At 57.8% G+C, this 27,343-nt stretch overlaps 1 protein-coding gene across 11 annotated transcripts in view; it reads right to left on the bottom strand.

The window, feature by feature from the left end:
• Nucleotides 1–920: 920 nt before the first annotated feature.
• The window catches only part of FAM207A (family with sequence similarity 207 member A), a 30,693-nt gene continuing 4,270 nt past the window's right edge, over nt 921–27,343 (bottom strand). For 3 of the 11 annotated variants that reach the window (XM_032630983.1, XM_032630986.1, XM_032630985.1), the window contains 5 exons: nt 24,293–24,401; nt 14,821–14,889; nt 7,805–7,940; nt 2,880–2,948; nt 921–1,843 (listed from right to left, as the gene is read on the bottom strand). In XM_032630983.1, coding sequence (XP_032486874.1) covers nt 1,720–1,843; nt 2,880–2,948; nt 7,805–7,940; nt 14,821–14,889; nt 24,293–24,401 — 507 coding nt within the window. In that variant the 3' untranslated portion in view covers nt 921–1,719. The other 8 variants (XM_032630979.1, XM_032630982.1, XM_032630980.1 and 5 more) reach the window with 8 other exon arrangements.

Here is a 27,343-nt window from a genome sequence, read left to right as displayed (position 1 = left end):
GTCACCAGTGTTATCGCTGCACGAGGAAACACGCCAGGAGCAGCACGTCTGGAGTCTGGGCAAACCTGGCTGCGAGCGCCACAGGAACTGACTCCCCAGGAGCCGCGTCTGGGCCTTGCCCCCCTCCCTGCCCCACCCAGCGGATGCCCACTCAAGACAAATCTGGTGACACCAACACCAAGCACAAACAGGGTCGGGCCCGCCGACGACTCGGTGGCGGGTGGGCGGCCACGGGGAACCCCACGCGGGACCCTCTGGACAAAGCCAGGAGCAGACGCGCAGGGTCCTCCGTCGATAACCCCGACGTCCGAGGCGTGGTCCCCACGCAAGCCACCCTCCAGTCCCCGGGGCTCCTAGGCCTTCCACCTCCCACCCGCTGGGCCCTTCCTCCCTGGCCCGCCCTGAACCCCGCCCAGCATGGCGGCAGAGGAGTGACTTGCTGGGGGCCCCAGCGCGACCCCTGACCCTCTACCCAGAACACCACCACCCACACCCTCCCTCTCCCAGGGCCCTGCTGCCCCCAGCCTCAAGTCCCCTCTCCCAGCTGCTCCCATCCTGCCCCCCAGCCCTCCAGGCAAGCAGCTGGCACCCCCCTGCTGCGTGTGTACCAATGTCACCTCTTCCCTGGGGGACCCCGCCCCACCCGCTCCCCAGAGGGTGGTGCTCGACCCTCCCGCGCAGCCCCTGGCTTCCTGAGCCTGGCACCTGCTGCTCCGGCCGCCGGATGACACCCCCTGGTCCGGACACTCTGCCTCCCCCGCGGCCCCTCAGGGGGCTCCTCCTCCAGCCCCCCCACTCCCTCCCACGGGCCCGGCCCAGAGCCCCTCCAAGGCCCTGCGGGCGGGAACCACAGCCCAGGCCCACAAGCCCTGCGAGCCTTCTCCTACTGTGTGCGTTTAAAATGCACACAAAAACCATGGAACCGTTTGTCATTTAATTTTATTACCAGACAGTCCAAGTTCATTCTGCAAAGATTAAAACCACAGACAGGGCTGTGAACATGGAAGTCCCTCCAGCTCCGAGACCACAGCCAGCAAGGCTCCCAGGCTGGCGAGGTCTCTCCCACCGCCTGCCTGCTTTCACCCACCCACCTGCGCCTGCCTGATGTCGGGGAGGGCGGCGTCCCCACACGCTTGCAACTTCTCAGGCCACTTTCCGGGGCGAGGCCCGAGTCAGCCGCGGTGGACGGCGGCGCCAGTCTGGCACCGCGCCCCCGTCCTCCCTCCCCCCATCCCCCCCAGCACAGCGGAAGGGAAGCTCCTGGCGTCTGGGCAGAGGTCGGGGGCCCTGACCGAGGGCATCTGGAGAAGCGGGCAGAGCCACGCCCATCCATGGTCAGCCTGGAGCCACTGGAGCACCAGGAAGCTAGAAGGTTTTTCTCTTAAAATAATACACAACGCGCAGTCACTGTTGACAAACTCAGACAAAACAGAAAAGCGTGAAGAATGCCCGCCGAGTGGCCGCACCACCTCCTGGGTGGCCGGCACCGAGCTCCATGGACATCCTGGATTCTTCCAGCACCTTTTTTATTGCAAAAATAAATGGGTAGTCACAACACTACCACGTCAACTGCCTGTCTCACTTCGGTAGACCCGCCTGTGCCGAGGACAGCAGCCCTGTCGCTTAGGGTCTGGTGGAGCAGGGCGACAATGGCAGAGTTGGCCCCCCTGGGCACCTCCTCGTGGGCGTCCCCGGAGCTCAGGCATGCCCCGCGCTGCGTCAGGACTGCCCACTGCCCTCCAGCCGCATCTGCTGGGCCAGCTGCCGCCCGATGGCCTGCAGGGGGCTGGCTCTGTAGGCCGGGCTGGCCAGCAGCTCCCGAAACCGCGTCCTTTCCTCCTCACTGAAAGAATGGAGAGCAGAGGTCAACAAACCCCATGCCCGCAGTGGGGGGCCTGGGGATGAGCCGTCAGCACCCCCAGGACCAGCCTCGGCTCGGCCAGCCCGCAGGGACACGGCAAAGGGTGGTCCAGGACCAGGATGAGGGGTTGGGGAGTGAGGAAGGCTGTGCGCTGTGAAGTTCTGCTTGGAGCGTCTGGGGGTTGGGGCGGGCCGAGGGGGGTCTGAGGCCCGACAGGGGCTTTGGGCAGGACGGGAGTGGCTGCCCGGGGGCCTCCTCCTGGTCACAAAGGCCCCTCATCCCCGACTGTGACGGGGAGCTGCTATCAAAGGCAGCAGGTGGCAGGCGCCCTGCACACACGAGGCCTCACATAAGCGGTGCCTCCAGCAGGCACCGGGCACAGGGGCTCCGGGGCCCCACGGCGGCCATGGTGATGGGGGTGCTGCAGTGGGCCCGCCCCTCCACAGCAGAGTCCCACTGCGGGGCTGCCACTCTGCGCCTGTCCCTACAGCCAGCCGGCCCCCGTCTGGAGCTGCACGGGCCCACAGCCCAGCATGGCCACGGGGGCCTGGCCAGAATCGCAGGGCAGCAGCTCCAGCACAAGCCCACACGAGCCCGTCGCGGCACCACGGTGGGGACGGCCCTGGCCTTGGGCGGGCAAGATGGCGTGGAGGGCCCAGCCGTGCTCTGCCCCCACGGGTATGTGACCGAGGGCAAGGCCAAACCACACTGGGCCCCAGCTTTCTTTGCTGCTAACAGGGAGACTTTGGACTCCAACTGGATGACTGACCTGCCCGGCCACATGTCCACACACGCAAGATGCCTAGGATCTGGGCCCCCGAGAGCAGCCCCCCAAGAGCCAGCAGCTGCTCCCCTCACTGCCCTGGGGGAAGGGGCTTCCTGGCCCCTGGAGTCAGGCTGGGCCCAGAGCTGGCCCTGGCTGAGCTCTCCCCAGCACCCGAGGGACCGGGGTTAGGGGATGCGGCCCGACGCCTGACAGTCCCGGGGGTGGGCCGTGCGGAGGCGGGGCCATACTCACAGGAGCTGGAACCTCTGTGCCACGCTCATCCGGCTCAGCTGGGCTGCCCGGGGCCTGATGGCCGCTCTGCTGGGGACACAGAGAAGACAGTCAGGAGAGCACACGCCCACCTGGAACCTCCGCCGGAGCACCTGACTCAGGCCACGGTCCACGGTGCACACAGGGCTCTCCTCCCATGCGAGCCTGGGGGCATGTGCGGCCTCACGGTGCCACACGGCAGGAGGGCCCCGGCAGGGGCGGGAGGGCCCAGGAAACCAGAAAATCCTGGGTCGACACCTAAATTTAGCCTCCAGACCAGGAGCCCTCATCGTGTATTCAAGTTTCTTCCGTAAGTTATGAATGAAAGGCATTTCTTGTCTCAGCTCCCCGGGTCCCGGCCGCTCTGGGGGCGCTCCGTCCCACTCCAGCCAGCCTCGTCCCAGGAACACTGCGGCCCTGTTTCGTCCGACCACTGACACCCTCTGTGTCCACCACGGAAGCAGTCCCCCGCCCGACCACCCAGAGCTCCCGGGAGGCCCCACCCTTGCCGAACCGGTGGGCCCGGGCTCCCTTCCCCCAGCCAGCACCCCCAGGAGGCAGCCACGCGCTGGGGCATCAGGAGGCCTTGGGCCTCCACCCCCGTCTAGCACAAGGTAAAAAGGCTCCCCACAGCCAAGGGCACCAAGGTGTGAACACACACCCAGGAGTCCCCTCGGGGCCCAGGGTCCAGGTGGCGGCCAAGCACAGTGCACTGGGGGCACGGCTTGGGGGGCAAGGAAGGGCAGGACCCCTCGCCCGAGCCTCAGGGCACGTCCAGGGCCTGTCCAGGCCATTCACAGGGGGAGGCAGGACCCTCCCCAGTGGTGTTTTCCACTGTGGACAGACGCAGGCGGGGTGGATTCCCCGAGGCCGCAGGCTTGAAAGGAACTGACCCCCAGCACTCACCCCAGCGGCCCAGGCAAGGGCTTTCACACCCGACGCCGGCCCCGGTCCTGCCCGCCGGCTCTGAAGTCCCCCTGGGAGGGCCCCAGCTCACTCACGGCAGCCAGGCCTGGCTCTGGCCGCACGGCCGAGTTGGGTGGACAGGGGTAGAGACCTTCCTGCCAGGACCAACTGCAGCTCGGAGCACACTGCCCACCACCCAAGTGTCCACAGAGGTGCCTGGGCTGGAAGAGGACCCCAGCCCTGGCTGCCCTGGGAGGAACCTCAGGGAAGCTGCTCCACCTCGAAGCCTGTTTCCCCAACTGTAAGACAGGCCCGTGCGTTCCTGACAGGCTCTCTTCGGCCGGCACTGAGCGCCCAGGTGCGCCCAGGTGGCTCCCAGCTTTGAGGCTCTTGTGCCACTCCCTGCCCCTCCCCCTCTGACGTGAATGAGCCCATGTTATCACACCCAGCCCAAGGGGACGGGGGCCTAAAACCAAGCACCAGCGGACGAACCCCGGAGGTCCCAGGGGCCGAGTGAGCCCTGCTGACGTCAGGTCCAGGCTCCACGCGTGAGGCCCTCCACCTTCGTCCGCTACGACCTTCGGGACGCGGAGGACCGACGTCTTGGGGAGTCTAATCTTCCCTGATGAGCGCGGCCCATTGGCAGCGGCACTGCCCACTCACTGGCTCTGGCCTCGGGCCCCGCGGGCTCTCCAGGGGGCCTTGGTGCCCCGTCAGTGCTGGGCAGCGCCCACCCGGAGTGTGGGGAACACCTGGACCCCCTGGGCCCACTCAGAGCCTCGGGCTCTCCCCCCACCACCCTGCAGGGCCACCCAGGTTTGGGACAGGCTGGGAGCAGCCCAGGGCCTCAGTCAGGGTGTCCCACATGGCAACTGGGGACGGAGGCCTTGCACTCGGGATCTGGGTTCCCAGGCACAAGGCTGCCCCCCAACACATTCCACCCAACTCGGATGCCTGGGGGCACATCCTGAAGTCACCTGTCAGCTGGGCCATTCGTGTAACCTGCTGCTTGTAACAGGCACCCCTGGCGTGAGCTGCCCTGAAGGGCACCGCCTTCTCTCAGCTCCAGGAAACCCTGCCCTTGTGAAGACACAGAAGAGGCCAGACACTTTGTGCAGCAAACATCCCAGGGCTGGGTCAGCTCTAGGAGCCGGGAGACTGAGGGTTCATGACACGGGGACCCCAGCCTTGTGAATGCGGCTGGGGGCTCCCAGCCAGGCGTCACTTGGCCAGGAATGGAGTGAAGGGACCACAGGCAAACCATGCCGGCCTGCTCGCCCATGCCCCCAGGGGTGGAGACTGGTGGGGGCCCCTGCACATCCTGGGCAAGACCTCTGTGCTGCCCCCACAGCGAGGGAAGACTGGAACACTCCCGGGCCCTCCCATGGTCTCCTCCCCTGGATGATTTTAATCTGCCTTCCTTCTCCGTGATAAACTGTAACTGCGTGTAATGGCCTTTGTGAGAATCATCAAACCTAAGAGTGATCTTGGGGACCCCAGACTTGTGGTCGGCATGAGAAGTGAGGATGGACTCACAGACTGTTCCCCGAATTTCATAGGAACACACCTGGGTCAGGACACACACGCATGTCCCTGCTGTCAGCCGACAGGGCCGAGAAGCAAGCACACCGCAGCCGCGGTCGGCACACCAGCGCCCAGACCTTGGTTCCTTACACCACTTCCAACGGAAGGGACCCGGGCTCCCTGGAGAAACGCCGACTCTCGGACAGGAGCAGGAAATGCCCGGGATGAGCCTCGAGCACCTCGTGCCAGAGAGGGAGGAAAGTGCTCGGAAACGAAACACAACAGCCTCCACGGATGGGTGTGTCGGGGGAACGGCAGAGCCAACCGAAGGAGCTGCCAAGGACCAGAGCTGGAGCCGGTTCAGCAACAGAACAAAGTCGTATTGGATCATGGCCCGAAGCATAAAATAAATACCCACGGGTCCAAACGGACGTAGATGAGTGATTGATAAGGAAACGGGGGAAGAGGGAATCTGCTCTGCGGGAGAATCCACGTGGTTCTGCAGACACTCCGTCCTCGGGGAGGGGAGGGGAGCGTCCCCCGTCCTTGGGTGCGGGGTGTGCACGGCGACCTCCTTCCAGAGGACAGGGGGAAGGGGAGAGCAGCTGCACAGCGGAGAGACCTGACAGACACACCTGCGCCAGGTGACCGAGGTCAGCGTCCACGGTGCAGGTCACGTGACAGCACGCACCCTGGAGGGGACGTGATGAGAAAGGCCCTTCCCCTCTGTGGTCTTCACTGAGGGACGTCCTGAAAAATGTCTGACTGGTCCTCAAAACTGTCAAGGTCATTAAAGACAAGAAGGTTGGGACTTCCCATGTGGCACAGTGGTTAAGAATCCGCCTGCCAATGCAGGGGACACGGGTTCGAGCCCTGCTGTGGGAAGATCCCACAGGCCGCGGAGCAACTAAGCCAGTGCACCACAACTACTGAGCCCACGTGCTGCAACTACTGAAGCCCATATGCCTAGAGCCCGTGCTCCACAACAAGAGAAGCCACCGCAATAAGAAGCCCGTGCACCGCAACTAGAGAAAGCCCGCACAGCAAGACCCAACACAGCCATAAATAAATAAATAAATAAATAAATAAATAAATTTATTTATTTATTTATTTATTTAAAAAAAAAAAAAGACAAGAAGGTCTGAGAGACTGTCACAGCCCAGAGGCACTCTGAGGGGACACAACGACTACACGTCACGTGGGGTCCTGGATGCAGTCCTGGGACAGCAGAAGGACACCAAGGAAAACTGAGGAAGTATGAATAAACTGTGAGCTTTTAGTCAATTATTATTTTAAGCTTATTATTTATATATCAGTGTTGGTTCCTTAATTGTGACAAACGCACACGCTGATGTAAGACGTCACAGAGAGGAAGCCGCGTGCAAGTCGCACTGGGACTGTCGGTATTATCTCCGTCATTTTTCTATTTACATTCAAACACTGTCCTAAAATAATGTTTACTTAAACGAACAGCTCCCCAGTGCCAAGAGGCACTAGACGGGGAAACGGTGACCCCGGTCGACCAGAGGCTGGGGCTGGGAGAGCAGCTGGGCCCCCGCAGCCCCACGCGGTCCTCCTCGGGCTGCTGGCCACGGTGTTTACACAGCTCTCTCCCCTCGGGGAGCCCCAAGCACATTTTTCAGATGGGAAAACTAAAAGCAGGGAGAGAGAGGATGTTTGACCGGGTCACATTTTTGTTCAAGAACCAGGAATGGAATGTGCATTTTGGGTTCTGGTTCTGTCGCCAAATCTCAGCTCTGGTGGCCACTCCTTGTCTGGACCTGATGTTCTGGGCGCTTCCATCCTGGAACCGGCCTGGACCGACCATCTGGCTCTGCAGCCAAGGGGCCCTGGGCGTGTCCCCTGCCAACCCCGGATCCTTTCTCCTCAGAGGGGAGTTCAGTAGGAGAAAGAATTATTTCAGAAAGGCAAAATGAGAGACAACACAGTAAACGATGGCGGGCCAGCAACTGTGACAGAACAGAAAGGCCCTCCAACTGCTGCCCGTTTGTCCTAAAGCTGAGGTCGTGGTCACACCTGCGCTGGCACCTCCCAGCCAGGCCAGGCGGCCTCACCCTTGCTCGGAAACGGCAGCCCGGGCACAGCTGCGGGACGTGCTCTCCTAAAGCACACAGGACTCAAGGAGGCAGGAAGGGCCCCAGGAGGACGGCAGGTCCTGGGAGGGAGGCAGCAAAGGCAGCAGCTGCGGCTGCCGGGAGACAAGCAGGAGAGCACGGAGCCCAGCGGCGGCCCGGCTGAGCGGCTCTGGCCACGCGGCAGGAGAGCGACAGTGCTGTCCACGTGCCGCCGGGCTCCCGGCCCCGAGGAGGCCCCAGGGCCCCTGGCTCACGGCTGGGCCTGGGACAAGGGTGTCCAAGTCAAGACGGGCCTCTCCGGGGTCAGTGCCCAGCCCAGCCACCCACCTGCTCATCCTCCCGCCCTGGACAAGGCGGCGGCCCCGTGGCCAGGACACTCACCGCTGGCCACCCATCTGCAGCTCCAGCAGCTCGGGCAGGGCGTCCCGCAGGGGCTGCAAGTCCCCTACCACCACCGTGGCCCTGCGCCTCTGCTCCGCCTTGCGCTCCTGCTCCGCCAGCCTTGTGGCTTCCATCTCTGAGGAAGGGGGATAAGGGGTCAGCGAGAGGGGACCCAGGAGGACAAGCGCCCGGCCGCCGCCCTCAGCGACAGAGGGTCCTGACTCCCAGCCCACAGAGCCCCAGCTCGGCCCGGACCCCGGGGGCGGGCTGGCTGCCAGCGGTCTGCTGCCCTTAATCCCGGAGGTGGCTGTCGAATTACAGGCTGATGAGGAGACGGGCTCAGGCAGGGAGCGGCCCCTGGGAAGGCCGGCCGGCTGCGGGAGCGGGGCGGGCGGAGGGAGGGGCCGCACAGGCAGAGCAGCCGGCCCCTCCCGCTCTGCTTCCCTTGTGCCTCCTAGGGACACGCCCAGGAGGGAAAAAGAGGTCCCCACGGGAGACGTCAGCAGGCAGGAGGGTCCCCAACAAGGCAACAGGGTGCGAGTGGCCAGGTCCAAAGCGAGAGGAAACATGCACCACAGGGTCTCGAGGGGGCTCCTGCACTGGTTGGGGGGGGCCTGGGAAGAGGGGTATGGGCACTGGGACAGACCCTGGGGAGGGGGTGGCGCGGCCCGGGGGTCCAGGGTGCCGAGCAGAGGGCAGGGCATGGATGAGCCACCGGGGTGAGGCTGTGCCGGCCGGCAGGGCCTGGACAGGGGCGTGGCCTCGGGATCTTTCATTTTAAAATATATGTATTTCAAAATTGCTAATAAAACACATACTCAGATGCATGATTTCCACAGTGTGGCTCGTGGAAAACACCAGCTCACTAGCTTGTGTGCAGACCTTGCTCCAGGGAAACTGCCTGAATCTGTGACAATTGATTTGATTGTTCTGCATTAGATTCCTTAAAAAAAAAAAAAAAAAACCTTGGAAATGAAGCTCTGATGTGATAGATCTGGGACAATCAGACTGGAGCCTGAGAGGCTCTCCTGCCTCCCAACTGCACGAGGTTTATTGGGCTATAAATAACCAGGCTGCAGACTCTGAATCACATCTAAAAAGGGAACTGAGAGCACCTTCCTGACAAGCAGCCGACAGACTCACAGCCCAGCCGACAGAGGCCTGGAGATGCCAGCAGAGAAGCGTCAGCCAGTGGCCCAGGTGGCCCGACGCGGGGCGTCTCCCTCCCGAGGGGCTGGAAATCTGCAACCGGTCCTTCGGGCGCTGTGGCCACCCGGCCACCCCTCGGGGCAGGTGCAGGAGACGATGGCGGCGGGCACGGCACCCAGAAGGGCGGTGATGACACCAGGCACGGGGCAGGCCAGGAGGACGGGGACCTGGACGGGGGCCCCACGAGTGAGGACAGACTCAGGACAGCCCACCGATTATTAGTACAAAGAACATGCATGCACTCGGCTTGGCCCCGGTCCACCCAAGCCCCAGGAGGTGTATGAGAAGTGAGGGATGTGTAGCGACCCTTAACAGGCATTTCCAAAAGAGAACACTTTCTGGAAACAAGGTGCGTGGGAGGCCTGGCAGGAGCGGCTCGTCCCCAAGCTCGGAGTCCACCCTCGAAGGCCCGCGCCGCCCAGAGAAGCTTGGAAAGGCCCACCCGGACAAGCCAAGTCAGGGACACACCCACCCCAGTTGCACCCAGACTGGGAGAGTCCAGGGGACCCTCAACTCACCCCAAAGAGCTGAGCTCTTGGGACGAAGACCGCCCATCCTCCCGGGTCCTCCTGCCCTGGGCCCCAGGCCACCCCTCCATGCCAGGGATGTTAGGATGTATAGGGTGACAATTCAGTACTCTCCATGCTGACAGGATAAACAATCTACTCAGTACCTACCTCATCAAGCCGGGTGACTCTTCCCAGAGCCCTGGCTCCCAGGAGGGCCGAGGCAGTAGCGGGGGGTCGGGGGGGTTCAGGCAGGGGAAGGGACAGGGTGGCTCCCTCCCTGGCTGGCCGGCCCGGCGCCCAAGCTGGGGGACCAGGCAAAGCAGGCCCAGCTCACAGGAGGACGGAGGCGAATGCCAGCAAGTCAGAGCCAGAGCCTTTTAGGTTCAAAGCGCGCGGGGTCCACCTAGGACGCATCCAAAGCACGTGCAAGGACAGCACAACACAGGGACACGTGCCGGGTGGCCACTGCAGTCGCTGCTTCAAAGGGAGAGACTACAGTCACCACAGAAGTGCCCGAAGAGTCTGACAGAATTCACTGTCCGCTCAGGGTAAAGGTTACAGTGAAACCAAGAACAGATGGAGCTTCCTTAATTTGAGAGAGATCATCTACCAGAAAGTCCACATCTTGTGTACATCAGGCAGACTCTCTGATGAAGCAGGCCACAGAAGGGATGGCAGACACGCTCGCCAACCTGGCCAGGCGGCTCCGAGCCCAGGGAGGGCATGAGCGTGGCTCCCACACCAGCCTCAGGTCTGACGCAGCTCCAACTCCAACAGGGCCTGTAACTGAACCTGGGATCTAATTCCAAACCTTATTTTTTAAAAACACTAAATGTGTAAGAATAGCCAAAACATTTTTGAAAAAGAACAAGAAACAAGAGAGCTGGCCTACTGGATATTAGAGCAAATTATGAAACGAGGGAAATTCCGACAAGGAGGCGTCAGGGAGGTGGGAACTCGAAGAGCAGGCTTTGCGACCAGCCATCCTGGGTAAAGGGGGGGGGGGGCGGTCCCTCCCTCCCGCTATTCCTAAAAATTACCTATGCAAGAACTGAATACTACAAATGAGACAATTTCACTGGCGTGTGGGATGCTGAACGTGGGAAATTTTTACGGGCTGAAACCTGTGTTTCTACGTGCTGCCCAGGAGGGCAGGCCAGATCCCTGAAGGCCCATCCATCCTGGTCATTTTCTCCTTGCTTCCTTGCCCACATTTGCTAACCTGTAAGAAACTGAAGGGAAGTTCCTTATAAACAGGGCCCAAAACAGAGCTCGCATGAGGACCACCAGCTTAATGCACCGTCACAGCCTGGGGTTACTGACCCTGAGCAAAGCTGGCTCACAGGACACTGACCACGGCCCAGTCCTCAGCCCGTGGAGACTGGGACCAATTCTCACCCCTCTAGCAACACTGCAAAGGTTCCGGCCACTGCAGTAGGATGAGAAGACGACATAAAACAGAGTTTGAAAAGAAAGTGGTAAAACTGTCTCTATTTTAGTAGCATGAGCATTTACGCAGAAAATTCTAAGGAATCTCCAGGATAACTACCAGAACCAACACAATTTTAGCAAGGCCAGAGGATACAAGATTAATAATCATTCGTAAGTAATTAATAATATAATAAATAGCAGAAAACCGGAAAATGAAGCTTTTGTGAATTTCATTTATAACAGCCTCAAAAACTGTAAAACAGCAATAAGCTTATCCAAAAACCCCACAAACCTAAGACCTCTGTTCTGAGAACCACAAACACTGACGACAGAAACTAAGGAAAACGTAAATAAAAGGGGAGATACCACGTTCATGGATGAAGACCCAATGCTGTTAAAATGGCCATTCTCCTGAACTGACCTATAGACTCAGAGCAATCCCTGTCATTGCTGTCATAGGTTGTGTTGGTGGTGGTGACGTTCAAGACATTGACAAGCCTGTGATAAAATTCATATGGAAATGCTATGAACTTGGACCACCCAAAGCAGTCTTGAAACAGAGGACCTGGGACACAGGACTTCCCTTATCTGACGCCAAGACCTGCTTCACAGCTGCACAATTGAGACAGCCTGGTACTGAGAGGCTATTTGACTTTTCACAAAGACGCGAAACTGATGAGGAAAGAAAAGTCTTTACAACAAATTGTGCTGGAACTGGAAAAAAAAAAAAAAAAGAAGAAGAACCTGAACCAGGACTTCACACCACAGACAAACATTAATTCAAGATGGATTACAAACCTAAACGAAAAAGCCAAAACCGCAAAGTTTTTAGAAGAGTAGGATTTATCCGCCTGACTTGGGACTGGGCCATTTTCTTAAACAAGACGCACCCTGGCCCCCTAAGGAGAAAAGACAAATCAGCCTCCTCAAAATTAAACTTCTGTTCATAAAAAAAAAAAAAACTGTTAAGAAATTAAATAGGCAAGTCCCAGTCTGGGAGAAAATTATTTGCAAAACACACCTGACAAGACTGGTCTCCAGGACGGAGGAACTCCTTGAGCTCAACAATAAAGACCCCAGCAAGAGCCTCATGAAACAGACCCTGGGCCTCAGAGGGCGCCCCAATGGGCAGCAGCACGTGAAAATGCCCGTTCACCATGACAACGGGCACCTCGCGCTCAGCAGCTAGGACTGCAGGGACAGACGTGCCGGCACAGCCGTGGAGCAACCACGACTCTCCCACGTTGCTGGGGGGGCGTAAACGTGCAACCACAGTAGGGAAACGTCTGGCAGCTGCTTATAAAACTAAACATACACCTGCCCTATGACCCAGCGTTCCATTCCAAGTATTTACCCAAGAGAAATGAAAACATATGTCCACAAAAAGACTTGTAGAGAATGTGCATAGCAGCCTTATTCACAGCAGCTAAAAAGAGAAAACAGACCAGGTGTCCATCCATAGGAAAGTGGACACCAAACGGTACGTCCACATACAGAAACACTTCTCAGCAACAGCAGGGTGCAGACTACGGCTACACGAAGCACGGACGAGCCCAGTGCCAAGCTGAGCAGAAGAACCCAGACACAAGAAGAGCACATCCTACATGACTCCTTTTATACGATGTCTAGAGCAGTAAAACCTAAACTCTGACCTGAAAAAGACCAGATGGTGGCTACCTCGGGGGGAGTCGGGACTGGGAAGGGGCACGGGGCATTTCTGGGTGATGGTGATGGTCTGCACCTTGAAAGGGATTCTGGTTGTACAGGTGTAGGCATTTGTCATAAATCACTGAACAGCACACTTAAGATTTGCATTTCACTGCATGTAAATTTTACCTCAAAATAAAAACTGAAAAGAACCATAAGCAAATATTGAACTCCAGTGGAATTATTTGGGAGAAAGTGTGCTGAGGTCCGTAATTTACTCTGGAACACGTAGCTAAAACATGGGTTGGTGTTTGGATAGACAGATGTACAGACATGTGACAAAGAAGTGAGGTGCTCATTGTAAAACGTGGATGGTGGGCATGAGGACGCCCACTGTAAAATTCTTCCTACTTTTCCGTACAAAACTTTTCGTAATGAAATACTAAGGAAAATCAACTTCGGAGATGTAGCTAAAGCTATATTCAGAGGCTGACATACAGCCTTTCATTCCTAAACAGAACATACAAAAATAAATACGTCACTAAAACAAACCTAAAGAAACCAAGAATGGGGCACTAAAAAAATAGAAACTAACAATTTGGAAAACAGAAGAGTAGAAGTGACAACTAAATACAAGAACTCTTGGCATGGAAGAGACAAAATTAACCAGAAATTAGAGAAGGGGATACAAATAAAGAATGATAAACAGGATATTAAATAATGAGAAGCCAACAACTCTGCTAATAAATGTTGAAATCTGATTAGATCAGATGTTTTTATAGGAAAATGAGTGACCAAGATTAACTCAAGTAGTTAGAAAAAGACCAACCGTCATGGAAGAAAACTTAAACGTCTTCAAAAATTTGTAGCCCATGGGTTTCCCTGGTGGCACAGTGGTTGAGAGTCCACCTGCCAATACAGAGGACATGGGTTCGTGTCCTGGTCCGGGAAGATCCCACGTGCCGCGGAGCGGCTGGGCCCGTGAGCCATGGCCGCTGAGCCTGCGTGTCCGGAGCCTGTGCTCCGCAAAGGGAGAGGCCACAACAGTGAGAGGCCTGCGTACAGCAAAAAAAAAAAAAAAAAATGTAGCCCAGGAACGTTCAGGGCCCCAGTGCTCCCAGCCTATTAACTTTTCCAAATTCATTTTACAAAGAATATTTTGCACAACTCCATGCTAGGGACTGTGAAAAAGAAGATGGATGAATGAATCATTTCCTTAAGAAACATCCAAAATGTGAAAGAAAACCTAAAATTAACAATTGTGGAATAAATTGATAAATTTCTCTAAAAAAATTAAAAGCATACAGTTTCTTTAAAACCTTCAAGGAAAAAATAATGCAGAGGGCTTCCCTGGTGGCGCAGTGGTTGAGAGTCCACCTGCCGACGCAAGGGACACGGGTTCATGTCCTGGTCCGGGAAGATCCCACGTGCCGCGGAGCAGCTGGGCCCGTGAGCCATGGCCGCTGAGCCTGCGCGTCCGGAGCCTGTGCTCCGCAACGCGAGGGGCCACAGCAGTAGAGGCCCGCGTACCGCAAAAAAAAAAAAAAATGCAGATCATGTTCTAACTGTGTGAGAACATAAAGAAAAAACCATTTTAAAAGTCAGCAAAACACTAAAAAGACAACTGTAAGAAAAAAATTTCAAAACAATCTTCACAAGAAAATCTTCAGAAAAAATCAGCATCAAGAAATATAAGTATCTTTCCCAAGCAAAATTAATAAGAAGAAATCCACCCCACAGACAGGTGCTCGGAAAGGAGGGAGTCACCAACCCCCGCAGAGCGGAGGCCCGGGGTCCCCGACCCCACCAGGTGGGTGAAGAGCCGCCTCTGCTGGGGACCCTGTACTGTCACACGCCCGGAAGAGGGCCTGGAGGGACACACGCAGAACCAGAAAGTGGGAAATTTCGTAGGTATCATAAAACACCCGACCCGCACGCACTCCCTTTGCAATGCTTTCCACGGGAGAAGCAGCTTCCTGCGACGTTCCCGGGGTGGAGGAGGGAGGTCGGGGTTGAGGCAAGGCCTTGCGGACACCTGCACAGGTGACAGGGCCAGCCCCTCCCCCCGCAGGGCCGCCTACTTGTCACATCCTCCAGGGCCCCAGACCACCCAAAGCGGGCTCCGAGCCAGCCCGGGACAAGTCCCCACCAGGGACAGGGCCCCACCAGGGGTAAGGCCCCGCCAGGGACAGGGCCCCGCCAGGGACAGGGGGAGCTTACTCTGCAGCCACCTCTCGCGCCTCAGCTTCAGCTTCTCCTTCTTGGGCAAAACAGCCTTGGCCTTGGCACCTGCGGACAGAGAACACAGGGTGAGCAGGACAAAGCCAGGAGCCCAAGGTGTGCACACAGGTGTAGCTATTCAGGGTGCCCGGCCATCGCACCTGGCCCTGGCTGTGGGACACCAGGCCCCCCAGGCAGGGCCGCAGCACACCAGGCAGAGTGACTCCAGGCTGCCCCGCTCGCTGGGCCTTAGCTGGTTTCCCCAGAGGTAACGCGGCTTAAGCCCAGGCCACGTTCCACCCGGGGCGCATTCTGTACGGGATCTGACTGTCCCGCAGATTCCCGAGCTGGTGCAACACACCCACGGCGTCTAAGGAGAAACAGCGCAGAGACGAGCTCCGTCAGGGCGGCGCTCCTGGTCAGCTGGACTTGTCAGTTCAGGATCCCCTGTAAACGCCCGTAACCCGTGACCACGCTGCGGCCGTGCCTGGAGCTGGCCTGCTTTCCTCCCCACTCACCCCGACCTCTCAGCCCAGCAGGAAGGGGAGGCGCAGGGCCGTCAGTCACCCTGTGCTAGGTCGGCGGGCTGCTCGGGATGCGGGCGGGTGTGCAGGAGGGTGACGGGAGGGAGGGGCTGCATGGCAGGCGCCCTGCAGGCGTCAGCGGCCGTGGGACTGTGGGTGAGGGAGGGGATGTCCCCGGGCCGGCGCGGGGCCCAACCACCAGTGGGGTGAGGGCGGCATGTCTGGGGCAGGAGCCTTAGCAAGGGCAGCAGCGGCAGGAGGCAGCAGAGGCGCCTCACACGGGAGCCTCGCACCCGCCCTCAGAGATCCAGGGAGAAGTCTTCTCTGCCTTGCTCCTGATTCTGAAATAATTTCAAAAGAAAGAAGAGTCTACGACCCGCAGAGACTGACAGAACCGTAAGCGCATGTGGCATCTGAACGAGCGGCAGGCTGGCACGCGGGTCGGGACCCTCCCCGCGCCACCCAGGACCCCTGCCCAGCAGCCCAGGAAATGGGACCCGGCACGCTGACCCTGTGAGGCCCAGGGGACTGGGGAAGCTTCAGTCTCGCGGAGGCTGCAAGCCCGAGAACCGGGGAGCCTCCGGCCCAGGGCGGCCAACAGACGCTGCCCCCAGGGGCATGGGAGGGAACAAGCGGGAACGGGCACTGCGGGGCCAGGGCGACTCAGGTCTGCTCACCTCAGCATCCCACCAGGGACCCCGAGGGCATCTGGAGGCTCCAAAAGCCCAACAAGCCCAACCCCCAAGGGCTGGCAAAGCCCTTCAATGGGACAGTGAGGGGCCAGGTGGACCACCCTTAAGAAGAAGGCGGTATCTGGGCAGGGCCACCACGTCCCCAGGGCTGCGGTCAGGGCTGAGTGAGGGCAGCACGGCTGCCCGGGGCGGTGCTCTATCCTGTCTCTGGACATCTCCAGGGCTGTAGGAGGACATGTATGTCCAGCCAAAGGAAGAGGGCCTGGCTCCATCGCGGCTTTAACGGAAGTTTTCGAACTCACAGGAGAGAGGGCCCTGTGAAGAACCCTTGAGTGTCCCTGACCGCATCCACCCGACCCTGGTACTTCAAGCCAACCCTAGATGGGCCAGCGCCCATCGTCCGGACTCTGGGACAGCAGGCACACGTAAGTCCCCCAGGTGTGTGAGCCAGCCCTGTGAAAGGGGCCCGCCTGCGGACATGCTGCCAAGCGCCAAGGGCAGTACCCGACGCACAGTGAGGCCAAACAACTGCGACGTCAGAGCTGGAGCAGAGAAGCGCTGTGCAGGGCCAAGCAAGGAGACGGGTGGCTTGTGCTCAGAACACCCCAAACTGCCTGAAAGGCTTCAGCAAAGCATTCTGAAAGGCCCCGTGACAGAGGCGGGGGGCAGGTACGTGAGCAGCTCGTGCACAGCTCTCTGACTGGTTGATGGTGAGGTGACAGGCTGGTTAACACATGGCACCAGAAGGTCTGGGGGCTTCGTGTTCAGGGTCATCAAGCAGTTAACTTCTTCCACGTAGTGGTGGTTTCTAGCACCTGAAAAACTCAGGAAATATGCTCAAGGTACTATTACCTGGGCACTTCAGAAAGGAGCTACGGTAGAGAATGTGCGAGAGAGGTCTGCCCACGCCCCCAAGGCCCCAGTGGGTCCCGCTCGATTACAGACACACCCCGTGAGAACGGGCCATCCAGGCTGGACGGGGGACACTCAGGGGGACGCTGGCCAGCACCAAGGAGGCAGCGGCACCACCTCGAGCCTGTCCCGTCCGCTCCCTCCTGAAGCCTGCGTATCACTTCTCTCCATCCCAGCACCAAGCCCCCTCGGACTCAGCCCGGGACAGGCCAAAGACCACAGTGTCCCCCCTCAGAGGAAGGTTCTGGAATGGCAGGAGTGGAGAGGACAGAGCAGGTGCTCAGGCCACCCCACCTGGTGACGGGGGAGGAGCACCTGCCGGTGACCAGGCCTGGCCTCACCGACCTGAGAACACAGCTCCAGAAATCGCCACCCCCACGCAGGCGGCTCGGGGGGGGGGGGGCCCTGTCCCTCCTAGTGGCCAGGAGGGCCTCCTGGCCAGTGTGTGGAGCACAGGACAGAGGTACTCCATGCACCTCGTGGGAGACAACCAGGGCTAACAGCAGGCCAACGTCCCCCCAGCGGGGCCCCAGCTTCACTGAGCTGCCCACATGAGGGGGCCCGTCTAGACAAAGAGCAGCCTGCGGCCCCTTCCCAGGTGGCATCAGCCCCCCCCAGGTCAGGGAGCATCTGCGCACCGGGATGGGTCACAGACACACAGTTCATGTGGGGACACCGGAACAGCTTTCACTTGTAATGTCGCTTCTCTCTTTTCTACAACGTGCACATCCTGCCTTTTCAACTATGAAATGTTGTTTTTTACAAAAGTAATTTTAGCAGGAGGCTGGTCCCTAACTTCCAAGTTTCCGCCAGCGGCGCGCTGCGCTGCAAGGAGGGGCCCCGTGGCCATTCAGTGTGGACGACTCGGCATCCACCCAGGCACTGGCTCAGCTGCCGTGGAGCCAGGAGCTCAGACAGGAGCCCAGAGCTATCGCGGAGCACAGGCCAGTAGAGCGCCTGCCCTGCCAGCGTCGCACGCAAGCGCTCCCAGGGTCTGGACCCTGGCCCAGACCAAGATCTGGGGCCTTGGCCCACCTGAGGCCTCCTGCACCCATGACCCGGACGCCAGCAGCACAGCACAGCACGGCACAGCTGGGGCAGGGGTACACAACACACCTATCGTGTCACAGCTCCGAGGGTCAGTGTGAGCCACGGCAGGGTACAGGCCCCACCTATCATGCTGTCGCTGGCCAGTGCCCAGGGTAGACTCAGGCGGGCCAGTGTTCACTCGTGTCTGCCCTCAGAAGAATGAAGGGGGACCACCAGGGTGGGCCAGGCAGCTACTCTGCGGGACTGAGGGCCCAAGGTCCCACCTGTCAGTGGGAGGAGGACCACACCCCACTCTATAGCCGGGCCACTGGGGTGCCACAGAGGGGGGAAGGTAACACCGGGAGCAGAGGCCCAGGCAGAGGCTCCGAGAGGGAAGCACCAAGAGAGGTCCTGGAGCTGGGCAGGGAGACCCCTTGTCCGTAGGGATGCTCCAGCCACTGGCAGGGGACACAGGGGGCTTCTGGGCCACTCCCATCGCCCACCCTGAGCCCAATATCCCGGCGGGCATGGGCACTTAGCAAACGTTCACCATACTTCGTGGACTTCGCTTTTGCCCACAAAGACACCTCCTAAGGCCGCCTGGCCTCCCCCCACGCAAGAATTCAGCCACCCCAGACTTCCTGGGGGCGCAGTGGTCGGGAGCCCGCCTGCCGATGCGGGGGACGCGGGTGCGTGCCCCGGTCCGGGAGGATCCCACGTGCCGCGGAGCGGCTGCCCCCGTGGGCCATGGCCGCTGAGCCTGCGCGTCCAGGGCCTGTGCTCCGCAGCGGGAGGGGCCGCGGCGGTGAGGGGCCCACGCATCCCAAAAAAAAAAAAAGAATTCAGCCACCCCTGCACTGGCACTGGTGGGACGGGCATGGGGCTCTCACTGCTCAGCCCAGCACAGGCAAGTGGGGCAGCGGGCGGAGGGCGAGTGTTATGATGTGATTTCTTTTGTGTTATAATTCCTACTCATCCCGCGTGACGCACATGTGAGCTGTGAAGACACGTTAGATGGTTCAAAATGGAGCCACAGTGGCCAATGTGAACCTCCGCGTCAGCTGTTCTGAAACGTCCGCTGCAGGACCGCGGGTGTCTTAGTGATGAACCGAGAGCATTACCTTAGATGAGAAGTTTGATGGGGCACGTACATCACTGAAACAGAAGAAACAACTGATAAAGCCCAGACCCCCTTCCTGGGACAAACGCTGTTCCTTGAAGAGACCCCTGAGCCCAGAGACTGGAACGGACTCCACGCTGCCGAGAGCTGTTCCAGAGACGCTGCCCGAGGCCCTCCTGCTCAGCCGCGGGGACCTGCTGCCGGCTAAGATGCCGCCTCCTGCCCGAAGACTCCGGCAGTGGTCCGGCACCTCTCCGCTCTGACTACCTGTGTCCTGTGCTGTGTGCCATAAGCCGAGTGACCGTCCACCTCTACCCCCGCGACTCTGACCTGCCCTTCCTGCTGGGCCCTGCAACAAAACAGCACAATAACTGGGGTGCAGGGCATGCTGCGGGACACTGGGGTCCCTGTGCACCCAGCTCCTCGGCACCTTGGGCCCATCCACACACGCCTCCTCACAAAGCCACGCTGCGGCCAAATCCCCTGCACTTCCCACCAGCCGAGAGCCCGTCCAGAGCTGGGAAGAAGGCGCTGGGGAACACCCCGTCCTGCAAGCAGGAGGAGCGGCCCGAGGGCCCCAACCCTTCGCTCTCCAAACCCAGCAGGCAGGCTCCTCCGTGCCCTTCCCTGCTTCCGTCTGTCCAAAAGAACGGGCTCAACGCAGGCAGAGCAAGGTGAGAAGAGCCCAGCAGTGGGGCCCTTCCCGTCCCCCAGCTGCCAGCAGGCCCAGAGCAGGAGCCCATGCCTTCCATCCTCTGGTCGAGCACACAGAGCTCAGGCCCCGCTAGTCAAGGTGGCCCCGGAGACAGTGGGCACTCCTCCCAGGGCCTCCCCCCACGGCCAGGAGGCAAGCGCCCGGGCACCACGCGGGGTGCTCAGAGCCTGCGGCCACAGAGGACGGCGGACACCACGCACCACGGCCAAGACCAGGAAGGCATCCTCCAGCTCCGAGACCCGCAAATGCTGCTGCCCACCGGAGCAGCAGCTCCCTCTAGGCCTTGACCCTTCCTGTTCCTGTTACACTCGGCCCGGATGGACATGAGTAAAGCTTAGTAAAGCTCTAAGTGGATTATTCTGTCACAGCCCTGGGGTCACAGCCCTGACCTGGAAGGCCGGGCAAGTCCCTCAATGGGGAGCTGCATCAGAAGTCCGTAAAGACAGCCTCTGGGAAGCGCTCGGTCCGCCTGCACCCCAAGGTCAGCCCTCCCAAGCCTCCTCTCCTCCTCCAGGCAGGACCCGCTCCAGGTCTGGGCTCAGCCTGGAGACGCAGGGACGCAGCTCTGCTGCCCTCTGCTGAGCACCTGCCTCGGAGGAAACCGAGTTCCGGAGGAAACCGCAGCGGTTGGCCAACAGGAGGAAGCTCAGGCCGCAGGGAAAGGGAAGGTCAGGGCAGAGCTCTCTGCCTGGGTGGGGGAAGGGGGCGTCTCAGCAGCACAGCCCACAGGACACGAAGGCGGATGACCCCAAGGCCAAGTCCCTCCACTGGGGCCTCGAGGCCTGCTTGTCCACTCACCACGGTCACCTCCCCAACCTCTTCCACCCAGAGCCCCCACAGACGCGCTGCCACCGCCACGTCCTCCCTCCTGTCCTTCTGCTCCCGTGTCCCTAACCAAGCCCGTCCTCCACCCACTCACGTCCCCGTTTGAGTCCAGGGGCCAGGACTGCCCAGCCCAGGGTACAGGCGAAAGACTGGCAACAGCGCAGGTGCTTTACCTGAGTACGGAGTGGGCTTGTTTCCCGCAGCACCACAGCACAGAGAACACAGAACTGGAGGGCGGTGCTCTGTGCGGGGCAGGATGCGGGAGCCCGGGGGCCACCCCACCCTCCACCCGCCCTCCAGTCCAGATGCGGAGGAGCTGAGGCTGCTCCCTTGCAGGTGTAGATCCGTGGGCCGCGGGCCCGACCCTCAGGGCGAAGCTGAGTTCTGCTGCTGGTGGGGGGCGGGGAGGCCCATCACTGCAGAGCCCAGTGGTCCCCCCTCAGGAAACTCAGAGCCCCTGCCTGGAATCAGAAGGAAAACCGGGGGGCAGACCTGGTCCCAAAGGCTCCCGGAGGAAGCTAAAGAGATGCCAACAGCAAGCCCCACCCCCCCGCCCCCCACCCCCCACCCCCGGGGTCAACCAGGCCCCACCGCGTCCAGGCCGCAGGGGAGGGTGTGAGCGCCGGTCTGCACTGGGAGGGGAGTCCAGCAGACATGCGTCCACGCCGGGGCGGGGAGCGGGGGGGACCCACAACCAGGCTCCTCGGGGACCACATGGACCACACAGGCACAGTGGCCAGGGATGCGGGGAGCAGTGCTATTTGCGCCTCAGCCCAGGGCAAGGACGTGCTCATCCAGGCAGACAGGCGCCCTCACCGTCACGGCCCAGCAGGTCACTGAGCAGAGCTGAGTCACCGGATGCCACTTTCCACATGACCTGCCTCTGCCCCGGGCCACCGGTCCCAGCTCAAACCCGGGGGAGCCACAAGGCCCATAGCCCAAGAGATCCAGGGCACTGGCCAATCAGGAGGCAGGTCTGAGGAACCCCAAAACGCAAGAGCAGCTGGAGAGGGAGGCGTGGGTGTGGTGAAAGACACCTGCCACCGGGAACCAGGGCACCTCAGCCAGCAGAGGGCCTCGCTCAACGGGACACGTGGCCGATTACTCCTCCAGCACCACCGGGTACTTACGGAAGCCAGGCCCAGGTGCCGTTCCCCACTTTCCACGTTTACTGATTCATCTGAACCCCAAAGCAGGCGGCACTGAGGACGCAAGGACCAGTATCACCCCGTTACAGGTGAGCAGCCAGGGGCCAGAGAGCCAAGTGCCCCGCCCAAGCCCCCAGCTGCAGCTCCGGAGCACACGCCCCACAACCACCATGGCCCACCCACTTCCTCCAGTCCCCGGGGACTCCACCAGCCGCAAGGCTGCAGAGCTCACAGCAGCCAGCGCTCTGTGGCCCAGAGCCCGGGCCCTCTCCTCCTGTAAATTTTCTTTAATTTTCTGTATATTATGACACTCTGACATCCTTAATAAAAACAAAACAAAACACCTTTCTGGCTGGAGAGAGACTGCTTTCTGCGGGCTTTGATGAGCCTTTTCCCGAGCTGCTCTCTCTCCTGGCCACAGCCCATAGACCACCTCAGAAAAGGAAATAAACCCTTCCTTCCTCCTCTCCCTGTCCCCCCTCCACACCACCCAGATTTTAAGTGTCCCCTCTGATGGGAAGTGACATCTGCTCTTTCTGGTTGGCCATGCTCTCCGGGCAGCCAATGCTGTGGGAGGGCCTGGAATTTTGTAAAACCCCTCAGATTTAGTACGAAGGCTCGGGGTAACTGAGGTCTGCCTGCCGCACACTGAGACAGTCCCACAGATCAGGACCGCAAGGGCTGATCAGGAGATCTGGACGACAGCCCATCACAGCTCAGGACCGAGAGGAGATGGGGGCTTGTATGCTCCCGCAGCCGCGAGGCAGGACCCACTAGGCCCTGGGCCAGTGTCCTGAACCTGGCAGCATCGGAGACCCCTGGAGGGGGTGTGAAAACAAGGTTCCGCAGGTCTGGGATGGGACCTCAGGGATGCTGGTGCTGGCCAGAAAAGCCATCAAAACTGCCCGGTACACAAACCGTAAGAGGACCAATGAACACACAGAAAGTTGTTTGATCACGTGGGTCACCAAAGGGACCTGAGAGGCCATGGCTCCGGCCCCCCCATGCACACCTGCCCACCCAAACGAAGGCAAGTCCCTGCGGCACCCGCCAATGGAAAGCACTCAGGCAGGTCACGCAGCCAGAGCGGCAATGTGCTCTGCGGAATCATCCCAAGAAACAGCAGGAGAGCCTGAGGGCCGGGAATATGGCTCCCACACACACACCACTTTGGATGTCAGCATTACTTTGGGCTGGAGGCAAACAGAATCAGCAGGTGCAGGAAGAAGCCATCCAGAACTTCCCTACCTGACTAAAAACAGAAAATTCTGAAATGAGGACCACCATGCATCCCCTCTTCCGAGGAATTCTCATGGCCATGAGGACACCAGAGCCGGCACCACGTGGACCTGCGTGAACCTTCCTCTATGTATTCACCACCCCCCCGAAGTTTGCCCTCGGAAGCCCACAGCATCACTGCTCTTCGCTAAGATGCTACAGAGGCCCAAGTTCTCACCACCACTTGGAGTTACTCATCACTGAGGTTCCTCCCATGTGATGTGACCTGCACACAGTAGTAGTTTGTTTTTCTCTTGTTAATCTCTCTTTGTTAGTCTAACTTGCAGGGTCCTAGCCAAGAACCTAGGAGGGCAGAGGGGAGAAGGCTTCCCTCCCTACAGCTTCAACATACAAGGAATGGCAAGGAGATTCCGATAATCTCCCCAGTGAAATAAAAAAAAAAATCCAAAGCAGTGATGCAAACAACATGACCTCATGGGAGATGCCTGATGTAAGCCGTACGTGTGAGATAACTACAGCTTACAACCGCAACAGCTGTTTATAAACTGTAGATGGAAACCCTAGAAACCCTGCCCCGGAGGCCAGGGTGCTCCCCACAGGGCTACAGACGCTTCTATTCTCAATGGCTCATCTGTAAATGTGCAGCTCACGTATGCGGCATGAAGCTTCTCTCCAGGAAGTGGTGGCGGTGTGGCCACCCAGGGCAGGAGAGCCGCTCCTCTCCTCCAGGAGCAGCCCAGACGGGACGCTGGAGCTAGGAACACCACAAAGCCCCAAGTGGGGGAGGTGCAGGAGGAAAAGAGACCTCCCCCACGTGATAAGCACGTGAAGGAAAAGGGGAGCGGGGGCTGCAACGCACCCTTGTTCCCACCTGGTTCTGACTGAGGCAAGCACGAAGATGGGAGATTCTTTTACTTCGTTAATCTGAAATAAGGAATTACCACTGATCTGTTCAGGTGTGATAATGGCCTTGTAGGCGTGTTTATGTCTTTTTCTCTAAGAGCTCTTAAAAATACTTACTAAAGAATTCTTGAGGGAAATGCTGTTTGCTTCAAAATAACCCAGTACTGTGTGTGCTGAAAACAGAGGATGGGCACGTGGACTGTCTTATACCATCTTCGGCTTAGTACATCCTTAAAATTTTCCACTAATAAAACAAATCTCTTCGAAGTGCACAGGCACACCTGCAGCCTGCTCTGACCCGTGCCCGCGAGCACGTGGAAGCGGGCCTGGCGCCCACCCCTGAGGTCCGTCCTGCCCGCTCCCACCTCTCCTGACGGAGGCGCTGCTCCTCGCGTCCACGTCCAGCTTCTGCACCAAGGCGCTGGGGTCTATCGTGGTCCCGGCAAACACACTGGCATTCATGAAGGCCCACTCCTGAAATGGAAACAGAGGAGACCTAAGACCTGCTTCAGAGTGGCTTCAGAGACCCCTCGGCAAGGGACGGACCCCGGCTTTTCCAGAGCGGGAGCTGGAGAGGAGCCCGAGGCCACCCCAGCTCAGACCCCAGAGCTCTCAAGGCACATCCTTTCTGCAGCCTCAGTTCACCACCCAGGCCTGGATCCTGGTTGCGGGACCTTTTGAAACCAGATGCAGGATCAGTAATGATTATGAATTACACCCTCAACACTCAGGAGCCCTTGTGAGAGGAACCAGGTTTCCCCCCAAACCTCCCACCTTCCTACTGTCCCTCCCGTTTCACAGCCACTGTTCCATCTCAGCAGTCTCACTGTTTCCCAGCCCCATTCATCCCACATCAAGATTTCAAAATCCTCCAGGTCACCCTGCCCATCACACTGTGCTAACCCAGACCCCGTCTCCCAGGCCTGGCCAGCTCATTCGGGTCCAAGCTCCAGGACAGCGGCCTTGGAAGGGGCGTCAATAACACGGGGGCTTAGGCACAACCTCTGAGCAGACGCTGGCCGGGCAGCAAGCCGCCCTGGCCCAGGGGCAGCTTCCAGGAAGCGGCGCCATGGCAGGCTGGAGGTGGTGTGAGCTGAAGGCTGCACTGGCTCAGGAGTGGCCAGACAGAATGGCAAAGCCACTAGTCCCTGTGAAGGCGGGTCAAAACGTTAGCTCCCTGAACTATGAGAGCAGCCTCCCAGCCACACACACGTATCCAGTGGTAAAGGGCAGAGATCTCTGTGGCCACCGGGGCTTAAGCACAGTCGGACCAGTAAGAGGCTTGTGCTGACCCAGGCTGCCAGGCTGAAAGATAAAGACAAGAAGAAACAGGAGCAGGGAGATGGGAGGCCGCGCACTGGCAGAGAGCGGACCCTGAGTCACACGGCAGCCCGGAGCCAGGCCAGTGAGCAAGTAACTACCAGGTACACAGCACCAAGCCCCCGCAGCGCCACCACGCGCTGCCTAAGACATCCGGTTTTCAACAACAGAGCGGGGCCTGTGCACAGAAACTGGGGAGCAAGACCTAGGCAACAGAAGCTACTTCTGAGGGACCCCCGTGTTGGACTTGGCAACAACCTCAGAGCGGCCACTGTAAGTATGCTCAGGACTAAAAGAGACCCTGTCTAAAGAACTACAGCAAAGTATGACGACAACATCTCATCAAACAGAGAACATCAGTAAAGAGACAGAAAGCATTCAAAAACAGAAGTCTTAAATATGCTACAAGGATATACTGCACAACACAGGAAATATAGCCAATGTTTTATAGTAACTATAAATGGAATATAACCTGTAAAAATTGTGAATCACTATGTTGTACACCTGTAACTTATATAACATTGTACATCAACTATACCTCAATTTTTTAAAAACAGAAAAAAATAAATAAAATTACAGCAATCAATTCAGTGTGGCATTGGCATAAGGACATACAAACAGATCAACAGAACATATTACAGTCCATAAATAGACCCACACATATATGGTCAATTGATTTTTGACAAAAGTTCCAAGATAATTTAATGGAGAACGCCAATAAATTATGTGGAAACAAAATGATATTTATATGGGGAAAAAATGATTCTCAACTCCTACTGCATACCATAACAAAATATATATGTTTTTATAATATACTTTTTAATAATATATATATAAGTAAATAAAATTCTGGAGTAAAAAAGTACATTAATCAAAACGAAGAATTTCACTACAGAGATTCAAAAGTAAATCTAAGCTGGGAGAGGAAAACAATCAGTGAATATGAAGAAAGACCAACAGAAATTGTACCGTATGAAGAAAAGACGGAGAAAGAACAGAGCTTCACAGAAAAAAATGAATAGAAATAACCTTACACAACAGCCTTGCAGAAGAACAAATACAGCCTCAGAGCACCATTCAGCGTGCCAACCTATGTACATGTAACAGAAGCACCAGAAGAAGAGAGACAGAACAGGGCAGAAAAAGTATTCGAAGAAATTATGTCTGAACACTTGCCAAAGCTGATGGAAAACCCTAACCTATACATCCAAACTCAATGAACTTCAAGTAGGATAAACAAACTCCAAACAGAACAAGCATAGAGATCTACACCAAGACACATCATAGTCAAAACGTTTAAAGGCAAAGAGAAAATCTTGAAAGCAGCAAAAAATGACTCATCACATACAAGGGAACCCCAATAAGATTAACAGCTGACTTCTCATGAGAAGCAATGGAGGCCAGAAGGCAGTGGGATAACATAAAAGTGGTGAAAGACTATAGTCAACCAAGAATTTTATATCCAGCGAAACTATCCTTCAAAGATGAAGGTAAAATAAAGACAGTCCCAGATAAACTAAAGCTGAGAGAATCTCTTGCTAGTAGACCTGCCTTATAAGAAATACTAATAAAGTTTTTTAGGCTGAAAGCAAATGATACCAGCTTGCATACATAACAATAACAGCACAACAAGGGGATAAGAGGGAATAGAGTTAAACAGTAGTGAAGATTCCGTCTTTCACTTGAATTAAGATGTAAATACTGATGTACATCGTGAGCCCTATGTCAACCAGCAAAGGACATCCACTGACAAAAAGTCTCTCCATGACCAAACTCTGCTCAGACTCCCCTGAGCTTTTCAACTAAACCTTGACTTTTCACAACACCAAAAGCACAAGCAACAAGAGAAAACAAGATAAACTGGACCTCATCAAAATTAAAAACTTTGTGCTTCCAAGGACAATATCAAGAAAGTAAAAAGACAACCCACAGAAGTGAAAAAAACATTTGCAAACCATATATATCTGATAAGGGTTTACTATCTAGAATATATAAAGAACTCTGACAATTCAACAAAAAGACAATCATCATAATTTTTAAATGGGCAAAGGACTTGAATAGACATTTCTCCAAAGATATACAGTCAACAAGCCCAT

The sequence above is a fragment of the Phocoena sinus genome, chromosome 4, assembly GCF_008692025.1.
Source record: "Phocoena sinus isolate mPhoSin1 chromosome 4, mPhoSin1.pri, whole genome shotgun sequence".
Lineage (NCBI taxonomy): Eukaryota > Metazoa > Chordata > Mammalia > Artiodactyla > Phocoenidae > Phocoena > Phocoena sinus.
The sequence above is the reverse complement of the archived record's forward strand: the minus strand, read 5'-3'. Positions and strand labels throughout refer to the sequence as shown.